We start from the raw sequence: 15,623 nt of genomic DNA, 5'->3' as shown, positions 1-15,623 counted from the left end.
TCTTCTTCTCGATACATTTCCTGCTTTGCTGCTCGATTGTCAGATGACAAGGTCACGTGATGAAAATACGATTTGAGCATGCGCAGTTGACGTCAGGGTCTCCGCGCTTTCCACGAGCCATAGCCGATTACACGAGTTTAAATAGTGTTAACATGAGTGAGTGGTCCAAGCAGAGTAATGCCAGTTGTATCGTGGCAAACTATTTGAACTATTGAATGTTTACCCGCAGATAAAATACGGAACGTGTACATTTAGCGAGCTGCATTAGACACACTGGTGTTGGTGTGTGTGTGGTATAGCTAGCTTAGCGAACGTCAGAGCAACACAGGTGAACATGCAGGTTCGTTTTTAGCAGCTGAAATCTGAACATCGCTACCTGTCCGCTGGCTGCAGCATGGGGAAGAAGAAACAGGGCTCCTCTGTGCGCAACAAGGGCAAAGAGAAGAGGCACAAGATGAAGAGCTTAGAGGCCTTCACAGAGGAGATGCACACTGCTTTTGAAGGTAATCATGAATGGACTGATTAAAGTCACAATGATGTTCGATAATGTCCTAATCATGCTACTGTTTGGTGCTTGCCTCATATGTTGCGGGCTACATGGCTTAAGATTTCACAAAAGACAATGTCTCCTTAAGGCTCTAATTTATACAAACTAATGCAATGATTAAAACAAATGTTATTTTAAAATCTGTCCATTTAAAATATGAAGTTAATGTCAATTATTTATTGAAAAAATGTGCAAGCAATGAGAAGCGTGCGTGAGAGTGTTCACATTCACATCATTAATGTCCCTGTTTTCCAGCCAGTGTTCACCTGGAGGAGGGAGCAGAGGCCCCCCAGGTGAAGATGCCTTGCCCCCTTGCCATGTGGGACTTGGGTCACTGTGACCCCAAACGCTGTACTGGCAGGAAGTTGGTCCGCAAGGGCTTCATACGCAGCCTGCGCCTCAATCAGAGATTTAATGGACTCATACTGAGTCCCATGGGCACAAAGTACGTGACTCCAGCTGACAGGTGTGCACTTTTATATCATTCTAACACCTGATGATTCATAACGGACTCATCAATCGAGACGTATATCAGCTAGTTGTCAGTTTTTATTTAGAATAATCGGTTCAGTCTATGGAGTTTGATCTTGAGAAGCTTTCTGTCTGATCAGCAGCTGAAAACACTTTGTATTATGAAATGAATAATATTTTAACATTTTTAATTCTGTCAAACTTATTCATGTTTATTGTTTGCTGCTTTTTATTTTATAGCAAACTGAAATGGTTAATTGATTTTCCCCAAAGAATTAGTTTGAATCTTTGTGTTCAATCTGTCTTTGTGATCAAATGATGGACATTGTCTTTAAAACGTTAAACACAGAGAGCTTGTGGCTCAAAGCGGTTTGGCGGTGATCGATTGTTCCTGGGCGCGGCTGCAGGAGACGCCCTTCAGCAAGATGCTGGGCAGTCATCCCAGGCTCCTGCCCTTCCTCGTAGCCGCAAACCCCGTCAACTACGGCAAGCCCTGCAAGCTGTCCTGTGTTGAGGCTCTGGCCGCCACATTCTGCATCGTGGGTAAGACCTTCAGTTATTCAGGAATGATCTATTATCTGTTGGCTTTGGGACTGTTTCTCATATCTTGTTCCAAGTTATGTCAGTAAAACTAACGCGCTGTCTGATTCTGCAGGCTTTAAAGAACTAGCAATGCTCTTGTTGAATAAGTTCAAGTGGGGGACAGGGTTCCTGGACCTCAATAAAGTTCTGCTGGACCAATATGCCGGATGTCAGTCAGAGGAAGAGATGCTCTCCGTAGAAAAGGAATATCTCACGTCTAAACCAGAGGAGGAGGAGTTCGGTAAAATGGGGGATAAATACATATACTGGGGGCGTTTCAGTGTTTACCGACATATTTGTGCAGCAGAGATGTTTGGAGTCATTTCCGTTTTAGTCCCACATATGTCCTTATTTTAGTCTTGGTTCGGCTTCATGTTCAAGTTTTATCCTCAAATAGATTATATCTGTTAAACTTTACTTAGGCAAAGCTCTACTAAATAGAGTTTTGGAAAACTGGGCTAAAGTATCATGATTCAGTCGTGTTGGCAGTGATTCATAGGTCTGGAACCAGGCTCATTGTTTCTAGCATGTCTGGAAATGGCCCCGAATGCAGAGAAGGATGCATTTGGTTGCTGAGTTGATAACCCGAATTGTTGAAGCTTTTTCTCAACAAATGCTAATTATCTACTTTATTCACAGATCCATTTGATGTTGACTCTGGAGTAACATGTGGGAATCCCAACAGACGTCTGTGGTAAGCATGTAATATTGCTCATGAGGACATTTATTATGCAACCGCTATCAAATTCCTTGTATGTGAATATACTGAGAGGGAGGTAATCACTCAGACACTTTGCAAAGCTTGTAGTGACAAAATTAAGTGTCATTTTACTGCTGCTTTTTTTCAAATCCTACATTTATTATTATTTAGTATGTCACTTTATACAACTTTTAAATTTGCAACTGAAAAAAGTATGTCAACATTGTTTAGAAAATACAACATATTCTTAAACACATCTGTACATCAGTTTATTTCCTTGGGTGTGGTAACTAAGTTCTTTAAACTGTATTTCTGTATTTAGTGCACCTGAAGAAGAGGATTCGAGTGAGGATACGGACACCTCGGAGGAAGTGGTAGAGGAGGAAGAAGAAGAGGAGGAGGAAGTGGTGGAGGAGGAAGAGGAAAAAGAAACAGATGGCAACATTAAAACAAGAGCAGTATCACATCATGAAGAGGAAGAGGCTGGAACAAAGTCATCACAATAAAGCATTGTTTCACCTATGGATTTGTTTTGACATTTGTTCAACACTCCTGACTCATAATAACCTGGAGGCTGAGAGGCTGAGCAGTTTTGTACAAGGATCCCAAAAAGAGAGAAATGTATAGAATCAATTATTCGTGTATCTTCGTGTAAACGCAGACTAAATGCACGGATCATTGCAGCCTTCTGACTGCGTGGTGGCTGCAGCTCGACGCGCTGGGATGGACGCGGACTTCTGGGCTTCTGCACACCAAGTTGAAGCAGCCTGAGGAGTTGAACTGGTTGAGAGGAGAAACCTCCGCGATGCGCCGGAGAGATCTGCAACAGACCGGCGCAAACCAACAGTTGTAGGCAGGTTGACTGCGGCGTCTGATATGTAGAGTGCGCCATGTGACGGTGAGTTCAGCGGGTTGTGGAGGGGCGGGCGCAGCGGGACTCCGCCGCTGTCCTGCGGTAACATTGTTGTGGAACGACGTCACAGCTCGAAAATGAAGGCGCAGAGGCAGCCATTACTGGAGCTGCTCTAATTATTTTATTCCAAATAAATACTCGTGGAAAACTCCCATGGCAAGAGCTACAAGTCAGCTGGTAAGTTGTGCGACTCTAGAGGAACCGGGGCTCGAAGCCGCTGCTCGCGGCGGCACAACAACCCGCTCCGTGCGGCCTTCAGCGGGGAGCTGCTCGGGACGACTGGCTAGCGACGTTAGCTCAATGCTAACCAACACCGACTGTCTGCTGCGGGACACGGGCCTGGCTCACACCTGGCTCACACCTGGCTCGCTTCGTTACCACCTGTGTTTTTACTCCGTGCTGGTGTCGCGCTCTGGCCGCTCGGTGGTAGTTTATCGGACGTTAGCCCGGGGCCGCGGTCGGTTATCTGTTAGCTAAACATGTTCGCGCTTTCGGGCGAAGCTGCTGCTAGCTAACACGCTAACAGGATCTTGATTGCGTCCCACCTTCTGGCCGGACAACAGCTGCTTAAGGTGAACACTTTGGACTTCCACTGTCAGCCGTTCGCTTGGCATGTTCCACATTAGCGCCGTGTGGCGCGCGGGGGAAGCGGCCTGGTGTTGTGACGTTACCTGGCTAACGAGCTAATGGCTGCTGGCGTTGAGTTCATAACTGTCAGCTTCTCTTCGGCTGGCAGCGGCGGCGAACCAGAGCTCGCTAGCGGGCGGTGGTTGGTCATGAAGTACCCCGGGCCTGGCCCCTCGGGGCGGGTGAGCGCATGTTCCATCACGGCCGACCAGCAGCGGCTCGCGGTAGCTCGGCGGCCACAAGGCAGCGAGTCCGGGGAGAAGCTGCAGCCACACCTTGGTCTGAATGAGTGAACTGGTCGAGCTCCCGACGGTAGAGACGTCAGGTGAAGAGACGGTAGAGACGTCAGGTGAAGAGACGGTAGAGACGTCAGGTGAAGAGACGGTAGAGACGTCAGGTGAAGAGAGGACGTAGAGACGTCAGGTGAAGAGACGGTAGAGACGTCAGGTGAAGAGCTCCCCGACGGTAGAGACGTCAGGTGAAGAGACGGTAGAGACGTCAGGTGAAGAGACGGTAGAGACGTCAGGTGAAGAGCTCCCCGACGGTAGAGACGTCAGGTGAACATCAGACCCTGGGTTCAGTCATGATGAGCAGCCCGTCGCGGCTCGTTATCTCGGGTCCTCCAGCAGTTCTTCTGTGTTTTGTTCTGGTTGGTGTGGTCCACTTCCTCTGGGTTGGTCCTGTGGACAGAAGTGTCGTACAGGTAGTAAGAACGTCACATGAAGACAGGGACTTTGACTTTTCACAACTTGAACCCCGGAGGGAGAGACCACCAGAAGAGCTCCAGTATCCACTTCATGGCCTGATTGATATCTACACTTCTCAAGGGTCTCACTAGAAATTGTATATTTAAAATATCCTACCAACAGTGTTGGCAATTAAATTCACCACCGTGTGAACCAGGTCATATGTAGTTTTATTTACACAAACTGCCAATTGGTCGTTTGTATTGGTTTTATTATACAATTTGAACTACAATAAAATCGGACAAATGTATTATATTAATTTTCTTCTTACACTATATACTTCTAAAGTGGTCTATCACTCTTGTGTTATCCTATCCATGGTATTCAGGTGTAATTACCGCACTCTCATAGCAGGCCGTTGTGAAATCCTTTTGCTCGCAGAATGATGGTGAAAATATTTGAAATTCCAATTCACAAGACGGTTCAAAGTGCTGAAGAGAGGCTTCAAACACAGATGTTCCTTATGCAGGGTTTTTCCTGGGTCAAAATGGGTCCTCGGTGCTCCCCAAAAAGAAAATGTGCGCTATGCGAGCACGGTCTGTGTTGCCGTTTCACCATAATTAGCAGACATCTGTCTTTTTTTTTCCCCCCATAAATTATGGAAGCAATGCTTGAGGAAATCATTTTGCTAAAATAGATAGGCTAATAGATTGACAATTAGAGATGCACCGATCAGGTTTTTTGGTGCCGATCACTGAAATCAGTATCTGCCGATCCGATAATACCGATCACGGTGTTGATTGAAGCATTCTATTTATTGTGTAGCATTATTGCCTTGGACTATGAGGAAATACATATATAAAGCACCTCAAACATTAAAGAAATTACAGATTTCTTTAAACTTTTAGGACTTTTACTTTGAAAAATTTCCAAATTGATACATTTAAATTGTTTGATTGCTATTGTAGGGGATTTCAGATATGTTAGCATAATTTAAGCTAAATCTCAGAAACGATCTCTAAAGATACCAAATCAGTTCATTGTTTACTTTTATATGTTCGTGTATGATTTGTCGACATCTTATTTTGACAAACGGATGTTGTTTCACGTGGTTCTTTCCGCTAACTTTGCAAAACCGGATGTTGTCACATAAATCCTTCCGCTAACGTTATCAAACCCTCGCGCGCTCCCGATCGAATGCGTTTACCGTCAACATCAGTCTCTAGGGGCAGACATGTGAGAGTCGGCTGAGTCGACCCAGAGATTCAACTCGGGGGACGGGGACGCCGCTCGGTGCTGAGGATCCCCTCTGACCTCTGACCTCTCACTCTGCGGCCCTCGCCGGGCGCATCGTCTCCATTGCGCCGCGATTGAAACGTCTCTGATAGTTTTTCTCGCAGATGTTACGTCATCTGATCGGCCAAGGTTGATACGCCGTTTTGAGAGCGCCGAAAAAACCCGATAATGGGAATATTGGCCGATATGGATCGGCGCCGATCAGATCGGTGCATCCCTATATAGTCCAGGTGTATTGGTGCACGTCGGGCTGTTGAGTGACCAGCAGCTGGCCGCTCTGTCCATTCACCTCACAGTTGCGTATTGACCAGACAAGAAGACACGCTTATTAACTCGATTACTATTGATCCAAACAGAACGAGGGTTCGGCTGTAGCCGACTTGAAACATACTATTGAGAACATATTCGCTGACATGCACGTGATGAACACGTTTTTTTTTTTTTTTTTTTTTTTTCCCCATCGCTGACTTTTTTTGTCATAGGCGCTCGGGAAAACGGCGTAGGCGCGTGCCCAAATGTTCTCTATGCAGGAAAAACCCTGCTTATGGAAGTGATCTTGAATGTTGTTATATTGTAATGTCTTGGTCCCATAATTCATGTGGTTGCTAGATAGAATAGCCTCAGCTTGCCAGCAGAGTGTCAGTCATCATGAAGGGATGCATCATTAGCTGTGTGTTAAAAGGTGCAATCTTACATTCAAGAGAACATCTACCATTTGAACTACATTATGACATGTCTTTTTGTAACACAAACTACAACTGCATCTCCCTGCTGACTTGTATCTTCTCAATGTTCCCTCTCCTCCTCCAGTATGATGTTGTGCCCATTCAGCCCAGCGTTGTCATCTGTTCCCGCTCGCATCCATCAATGGTAAGAAACCAGCCTGACTCCTGCTCGCCACTTGCTATCCCAGGCGCCAGCAGTAGCCACTGTCCCGGCATGGAGGGCTCCGCCTCAGAGGCCCGTGCTGTGGGGGCGTCTGCCAGCAGCCAGAGCGCAGACCTCCGCACGCAGCCGGCTGCTCAGGCCTCGCAGCCACGCAAGAAGAAGCCAGAGGACTTCAGATTTGGCAAGATCCTGGGAGAGGGCTCCTTCTCGACGGTATGTAACTTGCATTGCACTCGTACATTACATGTGCGTGGTTATTGCTCTATGCTAGCATTATTTAGACTACTGTACTTGGATGATACATCCTCATTTCATTTGAGGGGAATTGACAAAACAAGTTGCAAGATTCAGTTCTTTGATCCTCAGGTCGTCCTGGCAAGAGAGCAGTTAACGGGTAAAGAATATGCAAGTAAGTGACAATGAGCTTTGAGGTGAACGATGCCACGGACACTTCTTACCGAGATGGAAAAGTTGCTTGGTTTGTTTTGAAGATTTTATCCTGAAGTTGTCTTTTCTCTCCGCCAGTTAAGATTTTAGAGAAGCGCCATATTGTGAAGGCGAACAAAGCCCAGTACGTGAAAAGAGAACGGGATTTGATGTCGAATCTAGAACACCCATTCTTCGTCAAGCTCTACTTCACATTTCAAGATGATGAGAAGTTGTGTATCCTTCTAATACTTGTGTCAGGCCATGTGGTATATGCACACATTACCTCTTGTTTGATTGTCAGTGTCAAAACAAATCTTTTCACAATTGAATTCTAATAACCGGTCTACCTTAACTAGCTTTTCTTAGATTTCGGCCTCAGCTATGCCAAGAACGGCGAGCTCCTGAAATACATTCGCAAAATTGGTTCTTTTGATGAGACCTGTACTAGATTCTATTCAGCTGAAATAGTGTGTGCTCTTGAATACTTACACAATAAGGGGATAATACACAGGTAAGACTTACCGTTTGCTTTCTTTGACGAATCATTTTCAAATCCTGTTAAGTGATTGTTTCCGCATCAGTTACAACAGGTTTGTCTCATTTCAGAGATCTGAAACCAGAGAATATTCTTCTGAGTGAAGACATGCACATCCAGATAACAGATTTTGGGACGGCAAAACAGTTATCATCAGACAGTAAACAAGGTATACAAATCCTGATTTTACTTAACCATAGAGTATTAAAATTGTGTTAGTTCCTTTTTAATTCATCACTGTGAGCAATGTGAAGTTATTCAAGTCTTCTTACCATTTATTTCCACCCTCTGGCAGCGAGAGCAAACTCCTTTGTCGGAACAGCACAGTATGTGTCTCCAGAGCTGCTAACGGAGAAATCTGCCTGCAAGAGGTATGACGGCATCACGCACATGTAGATGTGCTCATCATTGTTCTGTTTTAATGTCAGATTAATGACATCATCACATTTGGATTTTTATTTCTGTATCTGTTTTACTTCTTTAGCTCTGACCTCTGGGCCCTGGGATGTATAACCTATCAGCTGGTGGCTGGTTTACCACCTTTCAGAGCTGGGTGAGTACCAAGTTGAAGTTAATTGTCATTATTTTCATTGATTGATTTTATCACTGAACTTTAACGCTCGAACCCTCTTGGCCAAGTTATATTACTCTAGCAAACAACATTTCCCTAACAGTCCCTGTTTTTTTGTCCTTTTCCACTTGTGTTTCATATTTTGCAGAAATGAGTACCTAATATTCCAGAAGATAATAAAGCTGGAGTATGAATTCCCCGAGAAATTCTTCCCCAAAGCCAAGGATCTTGTCAAACAGCTTTTGGTAAGTCGTCAACAACCACGATTCATATACGTGAGATGCAATGAAATGTTACTGGTATCCATAGGGACTCTTTTATAAGTTCAGGGTCAGCTGGTGTTGGTTATTTACAGAATGTAAATGCATATCACATCTGGTTTCTTTCTTCTCTCAGTCACTGGACCCTTCCAAGCGGCTTGGGTGTGAAGAGATGGGAGGGTACGACCCGTTGAGGCAGCACCCCTTCTTCGACACGATCTCCTGGAGTGACCTCCACCTACAGACACCCCCCAAGCTCACCCCCTACTTGCCGGCCATGTCTGAGGATGATGAGGACTGCTATGGAAACGTAAGACATTTTATTACAGTCCAGGTCCCTCCATTTCTTTTTTATTGTTAATGGGAAAACGTATGTGTGATGCCTTGTTTTAATGTCTATTCCCCCGAACCCTGAACAAACCTCAAATCTTCAGCCAAACATCACTATAACTTTTCTTATTCGTATCGTTTCTGAACAGTACGATGACCTCCTGAGCCAGTTCAGCAACATGCAGGTGGCCCAGTCCAGCTCGTCACACTCCCTGTCGCCACATGAGTCCACCCCCCCGCAGAGGTCCAGCAGCAACATTGAGCAGTACATCCATGACCTGGACAATAACTCCTTTGAACTGGACCTGCAGTTCACTGAAGAAGAGAAGCAGCTCCTGCTGGACAAACAGACCACTGGAAACCTCTGGTAAACCCCATGCCCGTGTGTCGTCAACCTGTTTACCTGTGTGTTTAGTGCTGTTCATTGCTTGATGTGAATCTAAATCTTTCCTGGATTCAAGTCGTGTTCATCAAGAAGAAAAAACGGTTGTCAGTAATCTGATGTTTCTTTTCGACACAGGCACCAGTTTGTGGAGAACAACCTGATTCTGAAGATGGGCCCAGTGGACAAAAGGAAGGTGGGTGAATCCTAGGCCATGTAAGATTATACTTACTTTAGGTGAAGATGTTGTCTGCCTGCTAGACTATTCAGGGACTGCGTGTTAGATGTTTGTAGTCAAATGGAAACAGGTTTTCCAGTTAAGTTCGGCTCAGCATAAATTAAGTCCCCACCCATGGTATTTCTCTGACTGATGATATGTAGGAAGTAGAGGGGAACTCAGTGCTGTGCTCAGGAAAGCCTCGCAGCCCATTCTGCCGGTGAACTCATGTCTCGAGACGCGTGGCATTCCATTGCAGGGTCTGTTTGCTCGACGGAGACAGCTGCTTCTCACTGAAGGACCACACCTGTACTACGTGGATCCTGTAAACAAGGTCCTGAAAGGGGAGATTCCCTGGTCCCTCGAGCTACGCCCTGAGGCGAAGAATTTCAAAACCTTCTTTGTTCATACGGTAAATGACTATTTATTTTGTATGTCCGTCCAGTACATCTCTCTCTAGCAGTACGTTGATACTTCACTCCTCTGTGGTTTACTTTTTGAACTGTTTTTTTTCATCTCTGTGATTCTTGCAGCCTAACCGAACATACTATTTGATGGACCCCAGCGGGAATGCTGACAGATGGTGCAAGAAGATCCATGAAGTGTGGAAAAAGATCTATCACAGGCACCAAAACCCTGGCCTATAGGAGCACAGTTCCTCCTGTGGCCACTCCTGTTCAGCTCTGAGGCCAATCACTGAGCAGAGTAACACCCTCTTTAGTGCCCTTCATCACCGCAATGTAAACAAACTCTTAGAGACGCTGGCATCTAGACCTTGTTTGTTTTCCTGAGTAGAACCATGGGAAAAATACAACTTTGGATTCAGGGTTGCTTTGCTTGTTCTTTGTGCTCTCTGTGAGGCTTCTATTGCATTTTTCCATGTATGGATGATAAGACTGCCACCACGCACATCTGCTTTTTGTACATTCTGCAGGGGGGGAAGAGAGGGGCCAGTGTGTCCTCTAGAGGGACACAAGCTTAGCTACCGCTAGGACTATCTCAAATGCAAGGACTGGTTTCCTGCTCCAATGATACCATAACACAAAATCTAGCTTTTGTGAACCAGAGCCTATCCTGATATCTTAATTAAACCATATCCTATTCCTACATTGTATGTGCAAGCTGTAGTCAGGCCCCACGTCTAGAGCATAATACTCCATGGTTGTAACAGATACTGTAAGCTGACTCACTCTCACATGTTTACCAAACTCAAATCCTATATATATATTTTTGTCAGAGCCCAAGTGTTCCCATGGTATTTGAGTTGTTTTTTAGTCTCTTGGAACTTGCTTATTGCAGTCAAATGAAGGTCTCGATGGAACCAAGCAGAGGGCCGGACTGCAGTGAGACAAGAATCGGTCTCCATACAAGTGTGAGCCTTCCGTAGCCGTTACTTGGGATGTATTGCTTTGGGGGCGGGTACACATGCCACTAGCTTGTACTTCCTAATCATAACTTGCTTCTCTTTCCTGCATGGACAGTTGTGTAGCTCAGCCTGGTCTGCTTCTCTCTCCCAGGGCACTGGAGATATAGTTTATTCAAGTTTAAAAGTGGGTATTTTTGACTGCATTGGTAACCATAGCGTATTTTATTGGATGATTTGGCTGTTCTGTACCATTCACTGGCTATTTCTTTGTGATGTGAATTCTGCAACTTCTTTTTCGGTGGGATCGTCGGCTCATCTTTAGTACGTCCTCTTGAAAACTAAATCGAATGTGCTGACTGGCCCATGCTGAACAGAAAACCTTCATCAACAGTGATACGCACACATGCTATCATCCTCCGACACAATCACAGTTACGCCGCTGTCCCGGGACGAGAGGGCAGGGCTGCCTCATCGGGCGCATTGGCCCATTTTGTTTTCATTCTGACGTTTGGCCCAATAGAAATTAAAGCGACTGATTTAACTTGTGCTCTTGTTTTAGCAATATGTATTATCATAATGCTTTTAATTTTTGACCTATTACCTAAAGGTCCTTTCCAAAGGTCCTCTTCCTTCAGCTGAGTCTGTGTGTGACTGGAGTGTAGGTGAATAGGACCCTCTGGCCCAGGGGCCCGGGGCTCAATGTGGTTGGATGTCAGTTAAAAGATATCTATCTGATCCAAATAACCGATGAAATTGCTGTATCTGTCTATAAAGTCGAGGAAGCACTAGAGTAGTGTTTTCTTCTAGTTAGAAAAATTGTTTGAATCAAGTCGATGGCAGTCGGTTACATTGTGTATGGAATACTCTACCTGGCTTGTAACTGACTAGAACTGTGATGTACAGATGATGTATTATTAAAATCTGAAGCAAGTAATACAATGATATTAGGATACAGTTTTTGTATTTTTATTCTTGTATAAGGTTATTTGATGGCTATTGTTTAGCCTCTAGTTCATTCTGTGTTATTTAAATTCTAATATATGAATCATTTGGATTGAAGTCATGTTCAGGGGCCATGTTGTGTATGTATTGAGATGTAAAGCCTTTGAATGTGAATAATTATTGTAAACTATAATATTTTACAGCTTTTTTCTTACTATATCATACATTTTCTATTTGCTCAGTGATTTAATCATATTCTGATAATTTAATGAATCTGTTCATTCTCTCTCTGATTATTTGTGCGCTAGGTCAGTAGATGTCGAATGATGAATTTTCCATTTAATGCTTGGTAGTCCAGTAATTAAAGCATGTAGGGATTTAGGCATACCAATAACGCCGTGTGTCCTGTCTTCTGTTACCGCAGCCGTGAACGCAGCAGCAGCCGCTGGCATCGCACATATGCAACGTGTAATTAAAGTACCGGCCGTTATCAGCGCTCTTGTGTCGTGGAAGTTACTTCAACCAGGGAGAAAACGTCACTGTGAGCCGCCTGTCTCCGTCACAACCACACACGACCGTGACCTCTGGCGCCTCCAGGCTTTACGGCACCAGGAGGTCATTTGCTCCACGTCGAGGCGTCGCTGGTCCAACCAGAGAGCACCTCTTCTCCGGGGTTACACCACGGCGTGTCCGCGAGGAGGAGGAGGAGGAGGAGGAGCAGCAGCCTGCTTTGCATGAGTGGTGGACTCCCCTCGCCAGCGGCTGCAGCTCAGAGTTCCTGCGCGCCGCCGCACAGCAGCTGCAGCTCGAGGGCGGAGGACACGCAGAGGGATGGCCGAGAGCAGCCCCGAGACCAGCGGCTCCGCGCACCGGTGGTGTGCGACCCCTCCCCCGGCGGAGAGGCACGTCTCCACCGGGGTCGGGGCGTCCAAGTGGATCCGACTCAATGTCGGCGGGACGTATTTTTTAACGACGAGACAGACGCTGTGTCGAGACCCCAAATCATTTCTGTACCGACTGAGCCAAGCGGACCCCGAGCTCGACTCCGACAAGGTACATGCTCCGCTAGCTAGAGCTAGCTAGAGCTAGCTCCAGCCCTTGTTAACGGGTCTACATGTCTCTCTGTCCGCGGGCTGTGTTGTTGAGCAGCTGCGGGGCGGCTGTCGGTGTGGACCGGCTCGCTTAAAGAGGAACCCCGCTGGGTAGAAACCAGGGTTTATTTCACACTTTATTTCACACTTTATGCTAACTCCCATTAATGTGGCTAACTAGCATTAGCACACGACGCTAGCTAGCTAAGTAGCGTTAGATTCCGACACTCCCCACAGGACACTCGGTCTGTGTGTCGCTGGTGAAACGTGTCGCTGTGTTATCGTCCCGCACAGGTGATGTTTACTTGTTTACTTTACAACAGTGCAGGTTGAAATGAAGCTTTACAGACAACATCAAGTCGCCAGGAGGTCCGTTGGAAACTTTCCCCCCTCAGTCTGAGGTGCTCCGAGGGGTCAACCGATCATTCTCCATTATTGACCAAACTATTGATATCTATTAAATACTCTGAACCTTTCTGTAGATGGTGTAGCCAGATTGTGTGTGCAACTATATAACATTTAAATGAAAACTATCAGATGTTTAAATAAATGTATAACATGGAGTCATTTAAGTAAAATGTTAGATGACATAATATTCCAATAGCACACATTTCTATTGTACAGAAACGCGAATCAATCAATAGCTCGTTTCTTGCCCAGCCAGTGGCTGTAATGTCTCCACGGTGCATGCTATACCGGACACATGGTCTCACGTTACACATCTGGGCTTTATTGCTCGATCAGTTTGATTTCCTCTCTCGAGGTAAATTCCTGGGCTCATTTTATGTGCAGTGCTCTGTGCTGGTGGCTTCCCTCATGAGCACACAGAGCAGCGAGGTGCAGCTGAGAGATGAGGGCTGAGGGATGAAAGATGAGGGATGAAAGATGGGACATGAGAGATGAGACATGAGGGATGGGACATGAGAGATGAGGGCTGAGACATGAGGGATGAGAGATGAGGGCTGAGACATGAGGGATGGGACATGAGAGATGAGGGATGGGACATGAGAGATGAGAGATGGGACATGAGGGATGAAAGATGAGGGATGAGAGATGGGACATGAGAGATGAGGGATGGGGGCTGAGAGATGAGAGATGAGGGATGAGAGATGAGGGATGGGACATGAGAGATGAGGGATGAAAGATGATGGCTGAGGGATGGGACATGAGAGATGAGGGATGGGACATGAGAGATGAGGGCTGAGACATGAGAGATGGGACATGAGGGATGAAAGATGAGGGATGAGAGATGGGACATGAGGGATGGGGGCTGAGAGATGAGAGATGAGGGATGGGAGATGAGGGATGAAAGATGATGGCTGAGAGATGAGGGATGGGACATGAGAGATGAGAGATGGGACATGAGAGATGAGGGATGGGACATGAGAGATGGGACATGAGAGATGGGACATGAGAGATGAGGGATGGGACATGAGAGATGGGACATGAGAGATGGGACATGAGAGATGGGACATGAGAGATGGGACATGAGAGATGAGGGCTGAGACATGAGGGATGGGACATGAGGGATGAGAGATGGGACATGAGGGATGGGACATGAGGGATGAGAGATGGGACATGAGGGATGGGACATGAGGGATGAGAGATGGGACATGAGAGATGGGACATGAGGGATGAGAGATGAGGGATGGGACATGAGGGCTGAGAGATGGAAATGAGGGATGAGAGATGGGACATGAGGGATGGGACATGAGAGATGGGACATGAGGGATGAGAGATGGGACATGAGAGATGAGGGCTGAGAGATGAGGGCTGAGGGATGGGACATGAGGGATGAGAGATGAGGGCTGAGGGATGGGACATGAGGGCTGAGAGATGAGGGCTGAGGGATGGGACATGAGAGATGGGACATGAGAGATGAGGGCTGAGACATGAGGGCTGAGGGATGAGAGATGAGAGATATGGGATGGGACATGAGGGGTGAGAGGAGTGATGCAACATGAGGGATGAGGGATGAGAGATGAGAGCTGGCATGAAGTCCCTCATCTGCCTGAATGGCCTCAATTCTTTAGAAGCAGGCGTCCGTCAGCGTGAACAACGGTGTGAGGCTTTCAGCCTGTGGAACACAATGTGTCTGTATACATAGGATAATATGCTCTGTTTTTCGTCGTTCTATTTTACTGCCCCATTAGTCATTGTTTTCATCTACTTGCCCTCCTTTTTATCCTGAGCTGAGACCGGGGCTCATCTCGTATTGTCATGCAAATATCTTAATGCTTTTTTGTCAGTTCATCCTCCCATGAGCAACGGATCAGTCCATCTCAATCCTTTGTGATGAGTGTGCATCAGACTCTCACGCCATTACTGTACCTCTCAGCCTCATTATACTTAGCTTATAGTCAATAACGTGTTATTGGATATTATTTCACTTGCTTCTGTGTCTGATACAATTAGCATTGGCATGATTTCATCTCAGCAGCAACTGAGACAAGAAGGCCATCTTCCTCTTTGCATGTGAACAGGAAGGCAGCGGAGTAACGGATCGGTGAGGAGCTGTGCTTTTGTGTAAATGCAGTATTGTGTTCCCAGCCAAGGAGTCGAGTGGTCCGGGTCCCAGTCAGGCTGACGTGCTCCAGCAGGACGGTGGAGCAGAGCTGCATTATTCATGTCGACTGGAGCCTCGTGGTCGTTCACGGAGGAAGTTGAGGAAGTGCTGTCATGTGCATAGACATAACAGAACATACCCATTTAAATAGTGTACCCTAGTTTACTTCCTACTCATTGCTGTCGCATGAGAGATGTATTGTAAGAGGTTTGTAAAACTCTTAC

General features: G+C 46.1%; 3 protein-coding genes across 5 annotated transcripts in view; all 3 read left to right on the top strand.

Moving 5' to 3' along the window:
* The first annotated feature begins 98 nt into the window (after window positions 1-98).
* On the top strand, window positions 99-2,822 carry tsr3 (TSR3 ribosome maturation factor). 2 transcript variants are annotated; one of them, XM_056429190.1, is made up of 6 exons: window positions 101-503; window positions 803-1,013; window positions 1,368-1,561; window positions 1,674-1,841; window positions 2,240-2,294; window positions 2,623-2,822. In XM_056429190.1, exons 1-6 carry the CDS (start codon window positions 395-397, stop codon window positions 2,804-2,806), a joined length of 921 nt encoding a protein of 306 aa, XP_056285165.1. In that variant the 5' UTR covers window positions 101-394; the 3' UTR covers window positions 2,807-2,822. The 2 variants fall into 2 exon arrangements, with proteins under 2 accessions (XP_056285166.1, XP_056285165.1); XM_056429191.1 differs by lacking the exon at window positions 1,674-1,841 and having other exon boundaries at window positions 99-503.
* A 96-nt stretch (window positions 2,823-2,918) lies between these two features.
* pdpk1b (3-phosphoinositide dependent protein kinase 1b) lies at window positions 2,919-12,137 on the top strand. 2 transcript variants are annotated; one of them, XM_056429188.1, is made up of 14 exons: window positions 2,919-3,390; window positions 6,633-6,923; window positions 7,077-7,119; window positions 7,236-7,373; window positions 7,506-7,650; window positions 7,746-7,843; window positions 7,970-8,045; window positions 8,159-8,227; window positions 8,394-8,490; window positions 8,642-8,815; window positions 8,985-9,202; window positions 9,356-9,413; window positions 9,694-9,846; window positions 9,968-12,137. In XM_056429188.1, the coding sequence occupies exons 1-14, from the start codon at window positions 3,367-3,369 to the stop codon at window positions 10,079-10,081; spliced, it is 1,698 nt and encodes a 565-aa protein (XP_056285163.1). In that variant the 5' UTR covers window positions 2,919-3,366; the 3' UTR covers window positions 10,082-12,137. The 2 variants fall into 2 exon arrangements, with proteins under 2 accessions (XP_056285163.1, XP_056285162.1); XM_056429187.1 differs by lacking the exon at window positions 2,919-3,390 and having other exon boundaries at window positions 6,298-6,923.
* A 300-nt stretch (window positions 12,138-12,437) lies between these two features.
* Window positions 12,438-15,623, top strand: part of kctd5b (potassium channel tetramerization domain containing 5b) — a 20,366-nt gene continuing 17,180 nt past the window's right edge. Inside the window, exon 1 of the mRNA XM_056430304.1 lies at window positions 12,438-12,795. Coding sequence (XP_056286279.1) covers window positions 12,574-12,795 — 222 coding nt within the window. The 5' untranslated portion in view covers window positions 12,438-12,573. The remainder of the gene's footprint in view (window positions 12,796-15,623) is intronic.

This window comes from Pseudoliparis swirei, chromosome 13 (assembly GCF_029220125.1).
Source record: "Pseudoliparis swirei isolate HS2019 ecotype Mariana Trench chromosome 13, NWPU_hadal_v1, whole genome shotgun sequence".
Taxonomy (NCBI): domain Eukaryota; kingdom Metazoa; phylum Chordata; class Actinopteri; order Perciformes; family Liparidae; genus Pseudoliparis; species Pseudoliparis swirei.
Note: the sequence above shows the minus strand (reverse complement) of the source record. Positions and strands in the feature narration are given on the sequence as shown.